General features: G+C 44.1%; 1 protein-coding gene across 8 annotated transcripts in view; it reads left to right on the top strand.

Annotated features, from left to right (window-relative positions):
- Positions 1-17,681, top strand: part of PIGN (phosphatidylinositol glycan anchor biosynthesis class N) — a 167,608-nt gene that overhangs the window by 129,085 nt on the left and 20,842 nt on the right. For 6 of the 8 annotated variants that reach the window (XM_030552252.1, XM_030552249.1, XM_030552250.1 and 3 more), the window contains 5 exons: positions 196-282; positions 3,427-3,482; positions 5,909-5,984; positions 7,451-7,524; positions 16,377-16,419. In XM_030552252.1, the coding sequence (XP_030408112.1) occupies positions 196-282; positions 3,427-3,482; positions 5,909-5,984; positions 7,451-7,524; positions 16,377-16,419 (336 nt within the window). Of the gene's footprint in view, positions 1-195; positions 283-3,426; positions 3,483-3,704; positions 3,951-5,908; positions 6,029-7,450; positions 7,525-16,376; positions 16,420-17,681 lie in introns of those variants that run through there. The other 2 variants (XM_030552256.1, XM_030552257.1) reach the window with 2 other exon arrangements.

Below are 17,681 nucleotides of genomic sequence, written 5' to 3'. Positions count from 1 at the left end.
TTATACAATATCTTTCTGGCAGACTCATTAAAGTATAAGAAAACTATAGGAAAAGTTTACAGGCTTCATCACAAATGGATCTGTCTGTTTATGGGGAAGTGAGTTAATTTCTCATTGAATCAACTAAAATATATTCTTAGTATCAAAGTGAACCACCTGACATCATGTATTGATTTCTTCTTGCTATCTTCACAGCTTGCTGTTCTCAACTTCTCCTATACTACTGATATAACTCAGTTTCGGCAACTCCACCTGGATGACATCCGCAGGTCTTTTTTCTTTGTATCCTTTTGCCTTGTTTGGAAAGCGGTGATTATGACACAGTAATTTAGATTCTGGTGAAAAGATTGGACAGTGGCACAATGGTCATTTCAGAATGTACTGTATTTAGCACTCTTGCTTGGGTTACAAATGGCGTCTTTTAAAGATTTTTAGAAGGTCTTTTCTTTTAAAAGAAGGATTTCTTTTAAAGGCCTTTGTTCAAAATACCAGGCTAATCTCTCAGTTGATCTACTGATGCACAGGCTGGTTTAAACTGTACCCACCTGAAACTCCTTTCTTTGACCCTTAAGAAAGGTTTATGCTAAAATTATTACTTATATTATAGGTCACAAATTGACTCTCGTGGATGGGATGATAAGCAAACATAGGGCCGGATCCTTCAGACACTAAACGTTCCTAAAACTAAATTGTTTCTAATAATCCCATTCCTGTTTTTTTTATTGTGAAGACTGCGTAGCTGTGAAAGAATGATATGATTGTCGCTGGGTTGGGGGTAGGTGAGGGAGATTTGAAATCCATTGTAGTGAATTTGTCAATTACAAGAAAGATTAGAGGGTTTTCTAGGAAGAATTAGCATGGGATCAGTGCGGAAATGGGTTTATCGTAGTGGGTGGGGCTGAGGGAGGAGGAAAGAAAGAGTTAGAACTCCAGCATACTTTTTATAACATTAGAAGGAACCTGGCAAATTTGGCAGCCTGATTCCTGAGCTTTGGTTTGTGCTCTACGGAGTACACAGTGCTTTCATTTGTAGGCACCAGTCTGAGGAGGGTAAACCAAAATCCCAGAGCATACAAAGTTTGAATTCATAGAATGGAGTGCTCCAAAACAAATGTTTCCCATTGTACACACCATCAATCCCTGTGGAGCCAACCGTGCTGAAACTGCACCTTGCTACCAAATGCTCAGCCCCTGCATTCCAGCTTGACCTGCCCAAATGTAGTGTCACTTCCCATCTCTGAGAGGGGACATGGGCTGCTGGAAGTGGGGCAAGTCTGGACAGGCCACTGAAAGGGAGCCCTGGTGCAGGAGCTGGTGGTAAGGAGGAGCACTGTTGGCAGCTCCACTGCCCAGTGTGCGCACTCAGATTTGGCCCTGTAGCTCCTCTGTTGTGACAAAGGAGCCGTGGGGCCAAAACTCAGTGTTGTGGCCTCCATGCACGAAGGGCTCACAACACTACTCTGGTTCGGCCCCACAGCTCCCCTGTCACACTGGAGGACTGGCGGGACCAAACCTGAGTAGCAGTGGGGTGGCCAGTGCTGCTCCTACTCTCCACTGCCAGTGGTACGCCCCATGCACAACTTGTGTACAGCTGTGAGTGCCATTGTTGTAGAACACCAGGGCCCAGAAGAAGGTCCAGGAGGTCTGATGCTGTCCTTGTGGAGGAAAATCAGAGCTAAGAAAAGAATGAGCCAATGGTTTTCTGGGTTCAGAGAGAATTCCGAACCTGAATATGATTTAGGTGAGTACCTTAAAAGCAACTGTATTTACTGTACAATAAGGTTATCTTTTTCATTTACAGCTTTGCTGTTTCTTAACAAAACGTTTAAAATTTAGCAAAATTAATGGTATTTAGCCCTGGCCTTGTGCCATATTTGAAAATTTAAAAATAAGCTTTTCTTTGATTAAGCAAAAAAATATTGAACAGTTTTTAAAGCTCAAATGTACTATTTCCTCTGGCACACTAAACGAACTGAATATATTTTGTTCAGTTTTAATAAAATGTTCACCTTTTTAATGAGAGCAAGTACAATGAATTTCAGCTCAAAAGGTTTTTTTTTTAGTTTAGAATATTATTAATGACTATATAGTGGTGAAAAAAGAAATGACTTCTTAACTTGAACTGTAATATTGCTACCATGAAACTATTTTAAATTAAAAGAACATATCAAGAGTCCCAATTAGGGCTTGAGAGTTGGCTTGTATTGAGGAGCCTCAGGCCTTTGTTAGCCTGATCTTCCAGAAGGAGATTCAGATTGCATATGCTTAGCATCTTGATTAGGTGGCAACCCAGCCCATTGGGCTTTTTCCTGTTTTATTAGAGAACTGTAGCTGTTGTAAATCTGAACTGGAAGAATTTTGCAATATTGTTAGTCTGTTAGATTACTAAACTTGAAATAATGTGATTCTTTTGGGAGTTAGATGCTATGAATTGCTTTATTTGTGCTCACATATTCCTTCCAAAAATTTGCTTGCAAATGCTTGAAGACCCTTTTGAATAGTTAATATTGAAATTTTTGTACTGAGATATTTAAATACTCCATGACAGGGTCAGGAGAGGCAATGCCAGCCCCTGCCTTCTCCCTCAGGGAATCCTGGAGGCAGGAGTCCCTTTTGATTACCTTCCCACTGAACAGTCGGGGGAGGGTTGTTGGAACTGTGGCCAGATTAAAGAGGTATGAGAGACAATATTGGCCCTTGGCCTCACCACTAAGGGGAGGTAGAAGCCTTCCATCCTCGCCCTTCCATGGGGTTGTGTAGCAGCTAAGTTTTACCTGTATGAAAAGAATATGCCTTAGACCCCTTTAGCTACACAGATTCCATCAGTTCAGGGTTTTGTCCCCACCTCTCTTGTCTCTATATTTGTGGAATGTGCAGAAAGGAAGAAGGACAGGTAAGAGGCAGTAATGGGATAATGGATGGGCTGTGGTATTTGGACAACGAAAGTGTGAAAGGGTAGGCTGGCAATATTTAGTCTTATTTTTAAAAACCAACAACCACAGCTAATTCCCCAACAAAGGCAAATGTGTATACATTGATATATGGACAGCACTCACATTAAAATGTACAAAAGTGCATACATTTGAATGTGTGACTGTATTGTTATAAAGAACTATATCCACTTCACAGCTGAACAAGAAGAAATGCTGACTCCTAGGTCTCTCAGGCGGGTTTTGAGACAGACCGGTCACTAACCCGATTTGCACATGGGCTCCCCTCTGTCAGAATTGATGTAGGATCTGAAAATTCAGTCAGGCAAGGATATCTGATTTCATACTTTTTAAATGTAAAGTCAAACTATAACAACAGTAAATGAGCTTCTCATAGTGCTGGATTGGCAGGTATTGAAAAAGAAATTTTCAGCATGTTGTTTTTATTTGATTTTTTATGTAACATTTGTGTCGGATTTTCCTTAGCCATATTTAGGTTTTCTTCATCGTGACGGCTTTTTTTGGTACTGGAAATATAGCTTCTGTTAACAGGTAAATCTTGTTGATGATGTTGAGAGAAGTTGAGTGCAAAAGAGAAGACAGTGCAAAAAATTCTCAAACAGCACATGCCTAGCAAAACAGTCCAACATAAGCAAAATAATAAGAACAGTGTAATAATCTAGTGGTGGTTGTATTTAAGTATTATTTTCTATGGTATTTGGCCTAAGGGACCAGTCCTGAAAGATGCTGAGTTACCTTAACTCCTATTATTAGTTGTTGTTTGGTGTTGAGAGCACTCAGTCCTGAGGAAGAGCTCTGCACCTTGAAGAATTGGGCTGTAAATAATCACAGAGAAAGAAAAAGCTGAGATACGTAGGCTAAGTAATTCTCCACTTGAGCTTGGACAATAGTAATTGAACAGTAATGGCTTGAATGTCTCATTAGCAGGAAAAATGAAATGTTTGTCTGTTACAGCTGTCCCTCTGCTGCATTCCTTTTCCCCCTCTCCTTTCTGTTTGTCCTGTGTGGCCGCCCCTCCCGGCCATTGTGCTAACTAAAGTCACAGCCCTATTCATAGGAATGGCTTGTACAGACTAACTGAAGCCATTGCTCTGCCTAGGGAGGGGGCTTCTTGCTTCTTTGTTTGGCTCCTTTGTTCAGACCCGGGCTCGGTGTGGAGGGTGCTGCCCAGAAATGCAAGACCTGAAGTGGCCAACTAATTAAGCATATGAGTCATACCTGTGGCTCAGAACATGCCCAGGCATGCCTATGCTTACCTGCAGCCTTTCCCTGCCTTCTCTGTTCCCATGTATCAAGAGGAGCCAATCAAAAGTGCTGGTGGGAAACTGCCTGAGTTTGCCTTTAAAGCCGGACATTTTCTGATCAGACCTCGGAGAAGGTCCTTGCTTTGCCACCTGGTCTGATCAGCTAGGGGTCTTTGGGGGGCCCTCTCCCCGCTCTTGTTTGTTTTTTGAGCATACCCCCGTTTTTAAACTCCCCTCCCACGAACAACGAATTTGTGCCTGGAGATCTCCTGATTATTGTAAGCGAATCGAGTCCTCTCTCCATCCTCCAATGCTACTGCTGTTCCTGCCTCTGTGCTTGCTGCTGTCCTGGGGATTGGTAAAAACTCCCCCTTGCAGACTCCCCCTGTCCTAGCTACTGGCCTTGTTTCCCCAGCAGACAGACCCAAGCTAACTCCTTGGTCTGTATCTGTAATCTGTTTCTTGCTCCGCAGCGCCTTTGCTGCTAAAAATAAGCCTGTGCCGCTGCTAAGCTGAGCCTTCCTGGACTGTATCCTGGAGAGATAGAGAGAAAGGCTTGCAGCCGCCCCACTGCTGCAGCCACCCCTCCCCCCTGCCCGGGGCTGTACCCTGGGCACACACCACTCTGCCCTCTGGAACTGCTCCCCCTCCCGATCAAAGAATCGGCATAGTGTAAGGTGCACCTATTAGAATCAGGTACTTAGTCTAGATACGTTGTAATTTCATTTTGCATAGCTGTGGTTGTTAGATTTAAAGAATTGTTTGTATTGTGCTCTGAAAGTTAGGTTTAAAAAAGAATTGTTGCATTGTGTTCTGTTACTTGCTAATTTGTGTAGTCTTGGTTAAGTTAGATCATAAATAAGATTTTGCTGTGTTCTGTATAACTGTGGTTAAGTCTGTCTTCCCGCTGCCCTAACCTCCCCCCCCCAAGCTTGCATGTGTCTCCCCCCGAGCTCCCCAGTCACTCGTTGCAGTCTCTCTGCTGTTTAAACTTGCAGCCTGTCTGCTCTCTGTGTCTCCCTGAATTTAAATCTCTCTCCGCAGCACCTCTGCCTTTGGTCTCTGCTCCACCACGTGCTCCTCTTCCTCCATCCCCCAACCTCATTCCTCTACCACTGCCTTTCTCTCTATCTCTCTCCTTTAATCCCTTCCCCCACGTGTTCACCCCGCTCCTACTGCTGCCAAACCTCAATTGTATTACTGAAGTCTAGCATAAAACCCCATTGGTTACCCTTTTTCTCTCCGACACACCTCACATTTTACATTTACACCACTGTGACACATTTTTACCTAGAGTTGTTGGTTATTTAACACATTTTACCCATAACTGTTAGTTGGTTATATGCTGCTGTGACACACCCTTTACATAGAAATTGTTAACTACCTGTTACATTTATACTTCAGTGTTAATTGGTTACCAACTGTATTGTACCCCACTGTATTGTACCCCACTATTGAAACCCCCTATACTATTTACTAAAAGAAACCCCTCCCCGATTGTCTACCTTAACAAACCCCATACCCCTCACTATTGAATTTTCCCTGTTTTTGCTTTTTCTTAATAAAGTTTATTTTGCACCCCACCAGTGCAGTAGTTGTCCTCCAAGATCCCCTGCCTGCTGGCAGGGTCAGTGTTCTCCTGTTTTATAGAAAATACTGTTTGCAAAGATGCATTTTAATAATTTTTATTTTATTATTTTCATGGTTCTCTAGCTTTGACCCTGCCTCTATCTATTGCTTCCTGACTGTGTTCAATCCCTTTGTGATGGGAAGCTTGCTGGTGTGGAAGGTTAGTAATTGCATCTTTGTGCAGTTCTCTCAAAGAACGGATTGGTGAGTAACACATCATGCATGCAGGAATTCTTTTTCAATGTACAGAATATATGTTTCTGAGATTCATTAACCCATTTTATCCTGTGTGCAACTATCTGCTTCTACAGAATTTCTGAAAATAAAGCCTGTAAAGGGTGTTTGACTTCAGTATACAGAATACATGACTGACTCATGATAAATATATTTTATTATATTTAAATAGGAATTTTAAGCATTAAACAGATGTTAAATAACTTAAAACATTACGTTTTCCCTATTGTTTATAATACCCAAATGGAAGTGGGGAAAATATATATTATCTCCATTCATCCAGATTGTATTAAATAGAAATGTATTGATTTTTTTTTTGCTATTGTCATTTTTGCAAACTTTATCTGATTTTTTTAAAATAAACAAATTAAATAGTCTCTTAAAGATTGGACTTCCCATTTCCCTGCCCATGCTGTCAATCCCTGTTTGAAGATAAGGTTTAGGAGTGCTTCTCTGATGACATCTAGGGCAAAAATCATTAGATAGCACTAAGAGACAGCAGCGCAGACAACCTGCTGCTAGATTATGCCTGAAGTCAGTGATATGTTCACGCTGCCACCTTTTTTCCCAAGGAGAAAACTTGGTTGGAGGAGCAACCAGCGTCTGGTCCAGGGCTTTGTTGAATCCAAACCTGCTGGATGCTGGGCAGTATTTACCATTAGCAGAATTGCAGCTGCCTTTCTGCCCCAGATGTGACCACATCTGCATCCCAACCTGTACTTTCCAACAGCTGTAAAGGCAGGAGCTGAGAAATGACAGGTTCAGTATTAAAAAGGTGGAATCTTTGTATACTTCTAGCCTTAAAGAAGTGTGGGTCAGTTCTAAAAAAAAGAAAATGCAGTGCACACATTTCAGAGGTTATTTTTTTTTCATTCATTAAGTTGTGCAGGTTGACTTAGTTGTGTCCTCTTGGAGGACAGTGAGTGGAGTATTTATTCTTTTTTTGGCTCAGTTGTTCCCACATCCAGGCGTTTGTGCATGGGCTGAAATCACCCTTTCACACTGGGAGTTCTGGGAACTACCATGGAAAATATTGCAAATTCTATGTGTTACAGCATTGCTCCGATAGTTATCATGAATGCTAGGCTGGATCAGCTGAAACAAGGATCATTAATATGTTTTAATCATTGAGTTGCATGGTGCCTCATAGTTTTTCACTTCAGGTAGGCCATGGCCATAGATTTTGTATCAGTTTACTAAGTATATTCTCTGCCAAATGAGTTTTCACCCTTTCTTTGCCAATATTTTATTTTTTTAACATGTGCTACAATGAAGCTTCCTATAATGGCAATTTGAAAAGCTGGAAAATGTTTCCATGACCATTACTGGTGTTCTAATAGGCTGTTTTACAAATGTTGCTCTAAACCATAATGCAATTTATGTTTTAAACAGATTGTAATCCCTTTTGTTCTTGTGTCATGTGCTTTTGAAGCTGTTCAAGTCACAACCCAGTTATCTTCTAAAAGGTACAGCAAATGTTTTATTACTTCAGTAGATGGAGTGGGTTTGATTATGGAAATCAGCCAAACAGTATAATTAGTAAGGATGTGAAATACCCTGAATCAGCCTCCATTTGTACACCAGTTCACTCACTTTGAAAGAATTTGGATTTATCAGATCTCAGACTAAACTAACCAATGAGCCACTCTGATGACTTAGCTCACTTTTTGCTCACTCCTTACACAGGCTGAAACTTCCTTAACTTCAGTGAGAATTTGCCTCAGTAACAAATGAGTAAAAAAATTGTGGTGAATTTTAAAGTTTGGCCCAGTATGAATTATCAAACATTTAGTTTTCTGCATTTAAAACACAAAAGATACAAACAAACAAACAAACAAACTTTTGTCTTTATGTAGAAAAAGTAAGCAATATTTAAATTAGAATTTCATATTTTAAATTGCATCTCCATATAGTACAAATATTGTTCATTTAAAATATACAGAAGCTCCCCGACTTACGCAAGTTTCCATTCTGGAACGCCTTGTGTAAGTCGAATTTTGAGTAAGTTGGGGACGTGTACCTGACAATTACGCTGCCCCCCACCGCCCCACCCCCCAAAAAAAGAGCTTATGGAACTTTTTCCGTAAATGCGGGTTTGTGTAACCCAGGGAGTGTCTGTATGTACAAGCCAGCTAAATTAAAACTTTGTAGCACTGACCTTACCACAAATTGCATTTTTTAAAAAAGGGACTCAAACAAGTCTTTGACCAGACACTTTCATTATGGATTTCTTTCTGCCCCTCCATAGTAATTTAATGCTAGCCTGACGTTTAAGACACTGCACTCCTTGCTCAATCTTCTACCCTCCCATGTTTGGTCTTTCTTTGCAGATGTGAGTGCAGGTAATCCAGCTCATATCACATGATCTATATGAGTTAAATGACTTCCTTGATTTTAACAGCCAAAATATCTGAGGAGTCTGTCCTCTCTAAGCATGGTCTAGCCTAGGGGTCGGCAATCTTTCAGAAGTGGTGTGCCGAGTCTTCATTTATTCACTCTCATTTAAAGTTTCACATGCCGGTAATACATTTTAATGTTTTTTAGAAGGTCTCTCTCTACAAGTCTATATATTATATAGCTAAACTATTGTTGTATTGTAAAATAAACAAGGTTTTCAAAATGTTTAAGAAGCTTCATTTAAAATTAAATTAAAATGTTGATCTTATGCCACCAGCCTGCTCAGCCTGCTGCTGGTATGGGGTTCTGTTCACCTAGGCCGACAGTGGGCTGAGTGGGGCCTGCGGCCAGGACCCTAGCTGGGAAGGGTCTGGCAGCCAGAACCCCAGACTGGCAGCGGGCTGTGCGGGGGCAGCAGCCGGGTCCCCAGACTGGAAGTGGGCTGTGCGGCTCTGCCCACTGCTGCTCAGGGGTTCCATCCGCTGACTCCTGCCAGCTGGGATCCTGGCTACCAGATCCGCTCAGCCCGCTGCCGGTCTGGGGTCCCGGCCTGCCAACATACAGTGGGTACCTACCTTCTCCCTGGTTCTGGCCCATTCTCTTCCTCTCTCTGCACTGAGCTGAGGGTGGGAGTGGACAGAGCACAGGGCTCAGGATGATGGGTCTGGCCAGGAGCTAAAATGAGGGAGGGGGCTCAGAGTTGGGGCAGGAGGTTTGGGTGTGGGGGCACTTACCTGGGCAGCTCCAATTTGGTGTGAGGAGTGCAGAAGGGAATGTGAGTGGGGGTGCAGGAGCTCCTGTTTGGTGCTAAGGTGGGGGTGGGGATGTACGGGCTGCATGGAATGTGGGGGGGCTGGGGATGTATGGGGTGCAGGTGTCAGGATGGGGGGGCTGGGTATCTGTGGAGGTACCAGAGTCAGGGCTGGGGTCATAGGTGGGGGGTGAAGGAGTCAACAGAAGGCTGGGTGGTACAGGGCTCGGGGCAGGGGCCTGAGGTGTGTGAGGGGGTGCAGGGCTCAGGGCAGAGCACTGGGTGTGGAGGGGGGGCGGTCAGGCTCAGGGCAGAAGGCTGGGTGACTGCCTCCCCAGAACCCCTAACCTTGTCCTTGTCCCGACTACCCCCTCCTGGGACCCCACCCCCTATCTAATCCTCCCTGCCCCTTGTCCCCTGATTGCCCCCCTAGGACCCTACTCCCTGCCTGTCCCCTGATTTCCCCAACCCTTACTCACACCCCCGCACCTAGACAGAACCCTCTGGACTCTCATGTCCCATCCAACCGCTCCCCGCCCTCTGACAGGACCCCCCCAGAACTCTGGACCCATACAATCCCCCCGCTCCCTGCTTGCCCAACCCCTCTCCACTCCCCTGCCTCCTGACAGCCCCCCCAGAACTCCCGACTCATCCAACCTCCCCAGCTCCTTGTCTCCTGACCACCCCCTCCAGAGACCCCCACCACCCTAACTGCCCCCCCCGGCCCTCCTTGCTCCCTGTCCCCTGAGTGCCCTGACCCCATCCACCTCTCACCCCCCAACAGACCCTGGGACTCCCATGCCCCATCCAACCCTCCCTGCTCCCTGACTGCCCCCTCCAGAGACTCCTGCCCCTAACCACCCCCCCAGGATCCCACCCCCCCCCATCCAACCCACCCTGCTACCTGTCCCTTGATGGCCCCTGGCCCCGGACCCCTTCCCATGAGACTCCCCGGTCATCTGGAGCCCTGCCTCCGCGTGCGTGCAGCCCCGCCCCACCCCTCAGAGCCCTGCGCATGAGGCAGCAGGGCTCTGGATAAGCGGGAAGCATCTCCTTCCCCACAGAGCCAAACGCTGCCCCGCGGGAGCGCATTGCCCCAGCCTCCAGAGCTCTGCACGCGTGACAGCAGGGCTCCAGGGGAAGGCGGAGGAGGGGCCGGTGGCTTGCTGCATTCGGCCGGATGCTCCGGCCAGGGAGCGCGGACCCTGCAGCTTACCACGTTGGCAGGATTTTTAACGACATGCAGAGTCCTAGCAGGCAGTCACGTGCCATTAAAAAACGGCTCGTGTGCCATCTTTGGCACGCATGCCATAGGTTGCTGACCCCTGATCTAGTCTATCATAGTTGCTAGTGCAGATCAGACGGCACCTCCCTGTGACTGGACTGCTCCAGACCAGGGCTACAGGGGTGAAGCTAGACTTTCCTGGGGATGGTTGCTCCCAGCTGTTCCAGGCCATAGTGGAGTTGGGCTCCAGAAGTGAGAACAGGGAGCATGTCTGTCCTGTGCTTTCAGTGGGAGCAGAATGGAGGAGAAAGACGTCTAATTCAATTGCGGAAGGGAGAAAAGCCAGATGCGGGGAGAGAAAGGAGTAGATTGAGACAAGGAGACTGGTGAGACTGGAACTGAAATGGGTGTTGGAATGAGAAACAAGGCTGGGACCAACTGGGCAAGGAGACTGAGAGCTGAAGGAGAGAGAAGACTGGAGCTGGTGGGGCTAGGAGGTTGGGACTGGGAGCAGGAGAGGAAAACAGTGAACAGACTGGGAGCCATTAGACTGAGGGCTGAGCACGGAGAGTGGGCAAGTGTCTGGGAGGAGTGGGGGAGACTACAGCTAGCTGAACAAGAAGCCTGGGACTAGGAACCAGTGGAGAGGATGGGGGCTAAGGGGGAAAATAGAATGATTTGACAATGAGCTGGGTGTTGGAGGAGAACTGAGACTGGCTCAGTGAAGAGCCTGGGACAAGGAGCCCAGGAGAGAGTGTGTGGGAAGGGAAGGAGAGATTGAAATTGGATGAGGAGCCTGAGGAGAGAGACAAGGATTGGGAGCCAGTGGAGTGGAAGGGGAGATCAGACTGGGAACTGGCAGGGCAGAACTGGGACTAGGTGTGGGAAGGAGGAGACACTGGCAGTTGACAGAGTAGAGATTGGGATCCAAACAGAAACCCAGAGGGAAAGACTAGTACATACTTTGCAAGGAGACTGAACTGGAATGAGAAGCCTTAGAAGAGGAAACTAGTATGGGTAGGCAAGGAGAATGGGACTACGATGAGGAGCCCAGATGGCTAAGAGACAGAACAGCAGAAGAGGTTTAAGTTTGGGAGGGACAAGCAGAAGTTTGTGCCCACTAGAGCATGCTCACCTCCAGAGCCTGGAATGGGAACCCAGATTCCTGAATCTCACCATTCCTCTGCTGTCAGCAAATATATGTGAAATCCGTATGTTTCACCCACTATAGTGCTGGCTAACATATAGGATATCAACCTACTACTAGCAGTTACTCCATTACCTCAAGTGATCAAGGTCTGTGTGGTGGATCTAAAGGTTCCAACCCTGCCAATGATCCTGTGTAAGGAATTACACACAAAAGGCTACATTAAAAGAACACTAGTAAGATTGCAAAATCAAGCCCTCAGAAATTAGAAATTATCAGAATTAAGGTTACATGTGCAACTGTAATCACCTCCTGTGTGTGTATGCATTCTGATATAATCTTTAAAAACATTTCACATGGTATTTTTTCCACAGGACCCCTACCTGTTCAGTTTGTGGTTCCAGGCCTTATTTTAATGTATATTTTTTCAACCTTGCCCTGAAAAAAAAATATTAATATCCTCCCATGGGCTTTTCTTTGGAGCTTATCGTTATAGTATCTTCACAAATATTAATCAGTCAATCTCTGCACACTCACGTAAGGTGAGAGGGCATTATTATCCCTGTTTTACAGATGGAGAGCTGAGGTATGGTGATTATTAAGGTAAAACATTTCCACTCTTTTTGAGTGCTCAGTCTGAGACAAAGATGTGATTTTTCTGAGTGCTTACCGTTAGATACTCAAACTACAGATTCACTTTCTCAGTTTGCAGGTGTGAGCGCTCAGCACTTCTGCAAATCAGACATCAGAGTCTCAAGTTGGGCACCCAAAAAATGCAGAACATGCAATTAGTGATGACTTGTGAAAAGTCGGGTTTATGTGACTTGCCCAGGCTCACACAGGAACTTGGTGGCTGTGGAAGGGAGAGAATCCAGTTCTCCAGATCCACATTTAACTGCCTGAACCATGAGACCATCCTTTTTCTTTTTGCCGCTTCCTGCTTCACTCATAATATGCCTTCCAACTTCTGATATGACAACAACCCCCTTTACAACACAATCCTAATAATCCCCTATATGGGTCCATCCTCTGCACTAAATGGGACATAAGTTCTATAGGAAAAAAAGCTTGTGATCGTGTAGTTAAAGACTGTGTCAGAAGGCATATGCACAAAGGGGGCGAATTAAAGTTCCACAGGCAACCTTAATTCTGGCATTTCCTAACTTCTAAGGGCTTGACTTTGCAACCGGAATAGTGTTCTTTTAACTTTCTCTTTTTGAAAAAAGAGCACTGAGATTAGCATTGTTCTTCTTTTATGAAATCCTTGCTGCATTCCAGGTAGGTATGTTTGTACATATCAAGAGGCAAGTTTTTTGCTAGTCACATGAATAGCTTCTCAGGGTATGTCTATGCTACGGGAATATTCCGATTTTACATAAATTGGTTTTTTAAAACAGATTGTATAAAGTCGAGTGCACGCAGCCACACTAAGCACATTAATTTGGTGGTGTGCATCCATGTACCGAGGCTAGCATCGATTTCTGGAGCGTTGCACTGTGGGTAGCTATCCCGTAGCTATCCCATAGTTCCCGCAGTCTCCCCTGCCCCTTGGAATTCTGAGTTGAGATCCCAATGCATGATGGTGCAAAAACAGTGTCGTGGGTGATTCTGGGTAAATGTCATCACTCAATCCTTCCTCCGTGAAAGCAACGGCAGACAATCATTTCATGCCTTTTTTCCCTGGATTGCCCTGGCAGAGGCCATAGTATGGCAACTATGGAGCCTGTTTTGCCTTTTGTCACTGTCACCATATGTGTACTGGATACTGCTGACAGAGGCGGTACTGCAGTGCTGCAGAGCAGCATTCATTTGTCTTTGCAAGGTAGCAGAGATGGTTACCATCCCTATTGCACCGTCTGCCATTGTAAACTGGCGATGAGATGACAGTTATCATCATTTTGTACCGTCTGCTGCTGTCATGGGTGCTCCTGGCTGGCCTCGCTGAGGTCGGCCGGTGGTGCATGGACAAAAATGGGAATGACTAGAATATGGGGCATATCTACTAGAGAGCCATAGAGCACAGCCGCTCCAGGTCAGAGCCCCAGAGATCCCACAGAAATGATGTGCTGCATGCCATTCTAGGGGGTGCCCCTGCAACAACCCCACCCATTGCTTCCCTCCTCCCACACCCCTCCTGGGCTACTGTGGCAGTGTCCCCCCATTTGTGTGATGAAGTAATAGAGAATGCAGGAATAAGAAACGCTGACTTTTTAGCAAGATAAAATGAGGGGGAGGCAGCCTCCAGCTGCTATGATAGTCCAGGCAGGACATTAAAGAGTCGAGGGGAGAGGAACGCAGCCTCCCGCTGCTATGATAGTCCAGAGAGTACAGAATCTTTTCCTGAAGACACAAAAGGGGGGAGGAGGGGGCTGATGGAGCTCAGGCTCCAGCTGCTATGATGAGGACGGTTACCCAGCATTTTGTACTGTCTGCCAGGAATGACGGGGAGTCATTCCCATTTTTATCTAGGCGCCCCTGGCCGACTTTACCGAGGCCAGCCAGGAGCATTCACGGGCTGATGACGAGGACAGCTATCAGTCATTTTGTACTGTACTGTGTGCCATCAGGAAAGGACGGGGTGTTTAGCGCTGCAGCACCCCGTCTACCAGCAGCATCCAGTAGACAGATGGTGACATTGAAAAGTGGTGAGAAACGATTTTTTCCCCTTTTCTTTCACAGGTGGGGAGGGAGGGTAAATTGATGAGATATACCCTGAACCACCCCGGACAATGTTTTTGACCCTTCAGGCATTGGGAGCTCAGCCAAGAATGCAAATACTTTTCAGAGACTGCGGGGACTGTGGGATAGCTCGAGTCCTCAGTCCCCTCTCCCTCCCTCCATGAGCGTCCATTTGATTCTTTGGCTTTCCGTTACGCTTGTCACACAGCACTGTGCTGTGGACTCTGTATCATAGCCTGGAGATTTTTTCAAATGCTTTGGCATTTTGTCTTCTGTAACGGAGCTCTGATAGAACAGATTTGTCTCCCCATATAGCGATCAGATCCAGTATCTCCCATATGGTCCATGCTGGAGCTCTTTTTTGGATTTGGGACTGCATCGCCACCCGTGCTGATCAGAGCTTTACGCTGGGCAAACAGGAAATGAAATTCAAAAGTTCGTGGGGCTTTTCCTGTCTACCTGGCCAGTGCATCCGAGTTCAGATTCCTTTCCAGAGCGGTCACAATGATGTACTGTGGGATACCGCCCGGAGGCCAATACCGTTGATTTGCAGCCACATTAACCCTAATCCGACGTGGCAATACCGATTTCAGCGCTACTCCTCTCGTCGGGGAGGAGTACAGAAACCAGTTTAAAGAGCCCTTTATAGCGATATAAAGGGCCTAATTGTGTGAACAGGTGCAGGGTTAAATCAGTTTAACACTGCTAAATTCGGTTTAAACGCATAGTGTAGACCAGGCCTCAGTCTCTCTGCTCATTGTTGGAAGCATACTTCATGCTCTTCATGAGAATCTTCTGTCTGTGTAGGCTCTTATACATGTCCCGTCAATGTGGTAATTTAGCTCAGTGCTTGCTAATATTGCAAGATTGTGACATCGCTGGCTATTTAAATCAATACTAAGTTTCCAATGGAAAAGATGCTTGTAGATGAATCAGAAAATAGTGAATTTGCCGCATCTTTATTAACTAATGAAGCATAATTGATTTTTCAAGAAAGTGCTAGAAAATATAGTACTAAATTCAGTTTTCTCAAAGGGATAAATCAGTTTTTAGGGCCCACTAGCAGATGCTTGCAGAGCACTATGATAATGTTTTCTAATGAAGTTTCACACTGTAAACTGATTATATTTTATAATGATAATGCTGTATAAATTAAACTATTACAGTTAATGACCTGCCTGCTAGTGGGTCAGCTCTTTGCAGCATTGCTCTAATGCCATTAACTGACAAGCTAGTCATTAATAACTGCTTTCAAGTGATCTACTACTTCAAAACCTTAATGTACAGAGTAAAATATTAAGAAAATGAAAAAGCTTTATTAGCTCTATTTCCTCCCTCTTAGTCATTTTACTTACTGAAATCTGCTTTTCCAAAAGTAATCCTACATACTGTAGGTTCACACTCCTGGGTTTTTGTGCATTCAAGGGATTTAGGAGCACTCTCCCAAAGCTTTTGGGAACTTCTGGAGCACTTTTACTCTCAGTCAGTCAAGGAGCTGGAGGAGCGTCTCATGTAATCTCATTTAGCAGCTGTTCACCCAGTAAGACTGGTTTGTCAGCACAGATTCGATCAGCTCTTTTTGAAGAATATTCAAGATAATTTTATGCTCACAAGCATTTTTGTCATTCTTGAATCCTTCTGGAGATTCCAAGCCTTCCTACTCTGAGGTTTTGAAGTGGTGCATAGGCCTTGTGCTGTAAGGAGTGGATGTCACCCATTGTGCATTCATGGTATACACAGTTACAGATTTTTAAACTGTTTTTAATATTCTTTTAATATATCGGGAGCACTTATCATTTGACAAGCCGCTCAGGTTTGCTGGTAAATAACTCATTTTTGGCGTACCCTATTGTGAAATTGTAATTACATTAATGAATAAGCCTCTTGTCAAAACGTCATGATAAAATTGTATGTTCCAAACATGTTAGACATATCAGCCCTGCTTTGTGTGTTAACTTCTCCCATGAACTGCATTGGAAACATATCTCTCAGAGAATGGAAAAGCCAGCTGCAAGAAGTCATATAATATATTAATTCATATTTGTACTTGGGGGTTTAATAACTTCGTAATTGCATTTGTGGCTATGAGTTAAGAATTATAGTCTCTTCTTTTTTGCAGCCTTTTCCTCATCGTTCTTGTGATTTCAGACATTATGGCTTTGGTAAGCTACCATTGGACATTCAGTACAAATAAGATCAAGAAAGCAGAGTGCTCAGCTAATTCAACCAAGAGATATCTGATTTAGTTTCAGACTTTAAAGCTTTTAGAGCTAGGGCAGTGAATTGAATCAAAATCCTGGTATAATTTACAGATAAAAATCCCCATCTTCATGCTTTGTATGTCATGTGAGGAATGCTTCTTAAGAGGTGTAATTCTTTTTTACTTCAGTTCTTTCACTCTGCTGTTTTTAAACCTAGTATTCCTTGTTTTTAATGTATTGTAAATCAAATGTTCAAATTAAAAGTATGAGAGCACAAGAGAATGCTAGATTTACCTGGGTGCCTGGTCTAGTTAATTTTTCAGCAGTTTCTTACCTGCTGCCAGAAAAAAGATGAAAGAGAGAGAGAAATGTGTCAGACACTGAACTGATTTTTCAAACCTGTTGTCAGAATTATCAGCGGAAGGCTGGAAAATATATGAGAGGTATCTTTTGTAGAGCAATTGTATCCTTTGTGTGAGGCAGTGGGGAAAATTCACCCCAGCCAATTGTAGACTCATGGTCAAAATCATTTAAATAGAGACATCTTAAAAAAAAAGCTTTATAAATGTAAAGGGACACAATTAATTCCCCAGTTCAACAGTAGCAGTGCATTGCTATATTATGCCATGACTGGAATGGAAACACGCTCAAAGCAGTAGGCAGGAAGTTATACTATTTTTGCTCTCACTTCCCACATTCTGTTTTGGAAGATATACTTCAAAGTGACAAAACCTGCTGTTTGTGTTATGTCATTTCAGTGTGGTTTAAGAAGTTTTACCATATAAGAGAAATAGCAGATACAAGACATCAGGATGTTTAGTTTGATCTTAGAGTAACAAGCAGGCTGGGTGCTAGAAGTCCTAAAAGTATTTTTATCTAATTTTTCATACAGATTTATTATGAACTGCTTTTTTATTTAATAATTTCAGAAGGAAAATAATTAAAATATTAATAAACTATACATATGCAGTGAACTACAGAGTTTTGACATGCAGAAATTGTGTGTGTGGTCTGTGTATGTACATATACACATCTATGTATTTATGAAACAAGGAGATGACTATAGAAACAAAAATAAAGTGGAATGGGTAATGGTTCTTATTCTTACCAAACACTTAATCCAGCCACTAACTGTGTGGAATCTTTTCTTTGTTGTGATATTACTTGATGAACCCTTGCAGGCGCAATTTCTTTTGTCTGCATATACCCAGAATGGTGGTTGA

Source organism: Gopherus evgoodei, chromosome 2, assembly GCF_007399415.2.
Source record: "Gopherus evgoodei ecotype Sinaloan lineage chromosome 2, rGopEvg1_v1.p, whole genome shotgun sequence".
Classification (NCBI taxonomy): Eukaryota; Metazoa; Chordata; order Testudines; family Testudinidae; genus Gopherus; species Gopherus evgoodei.
Note: the sequence above shows the minus strand (reverse complement) of the source record. Positions and strands in the feature narration are given on the sequence as shown.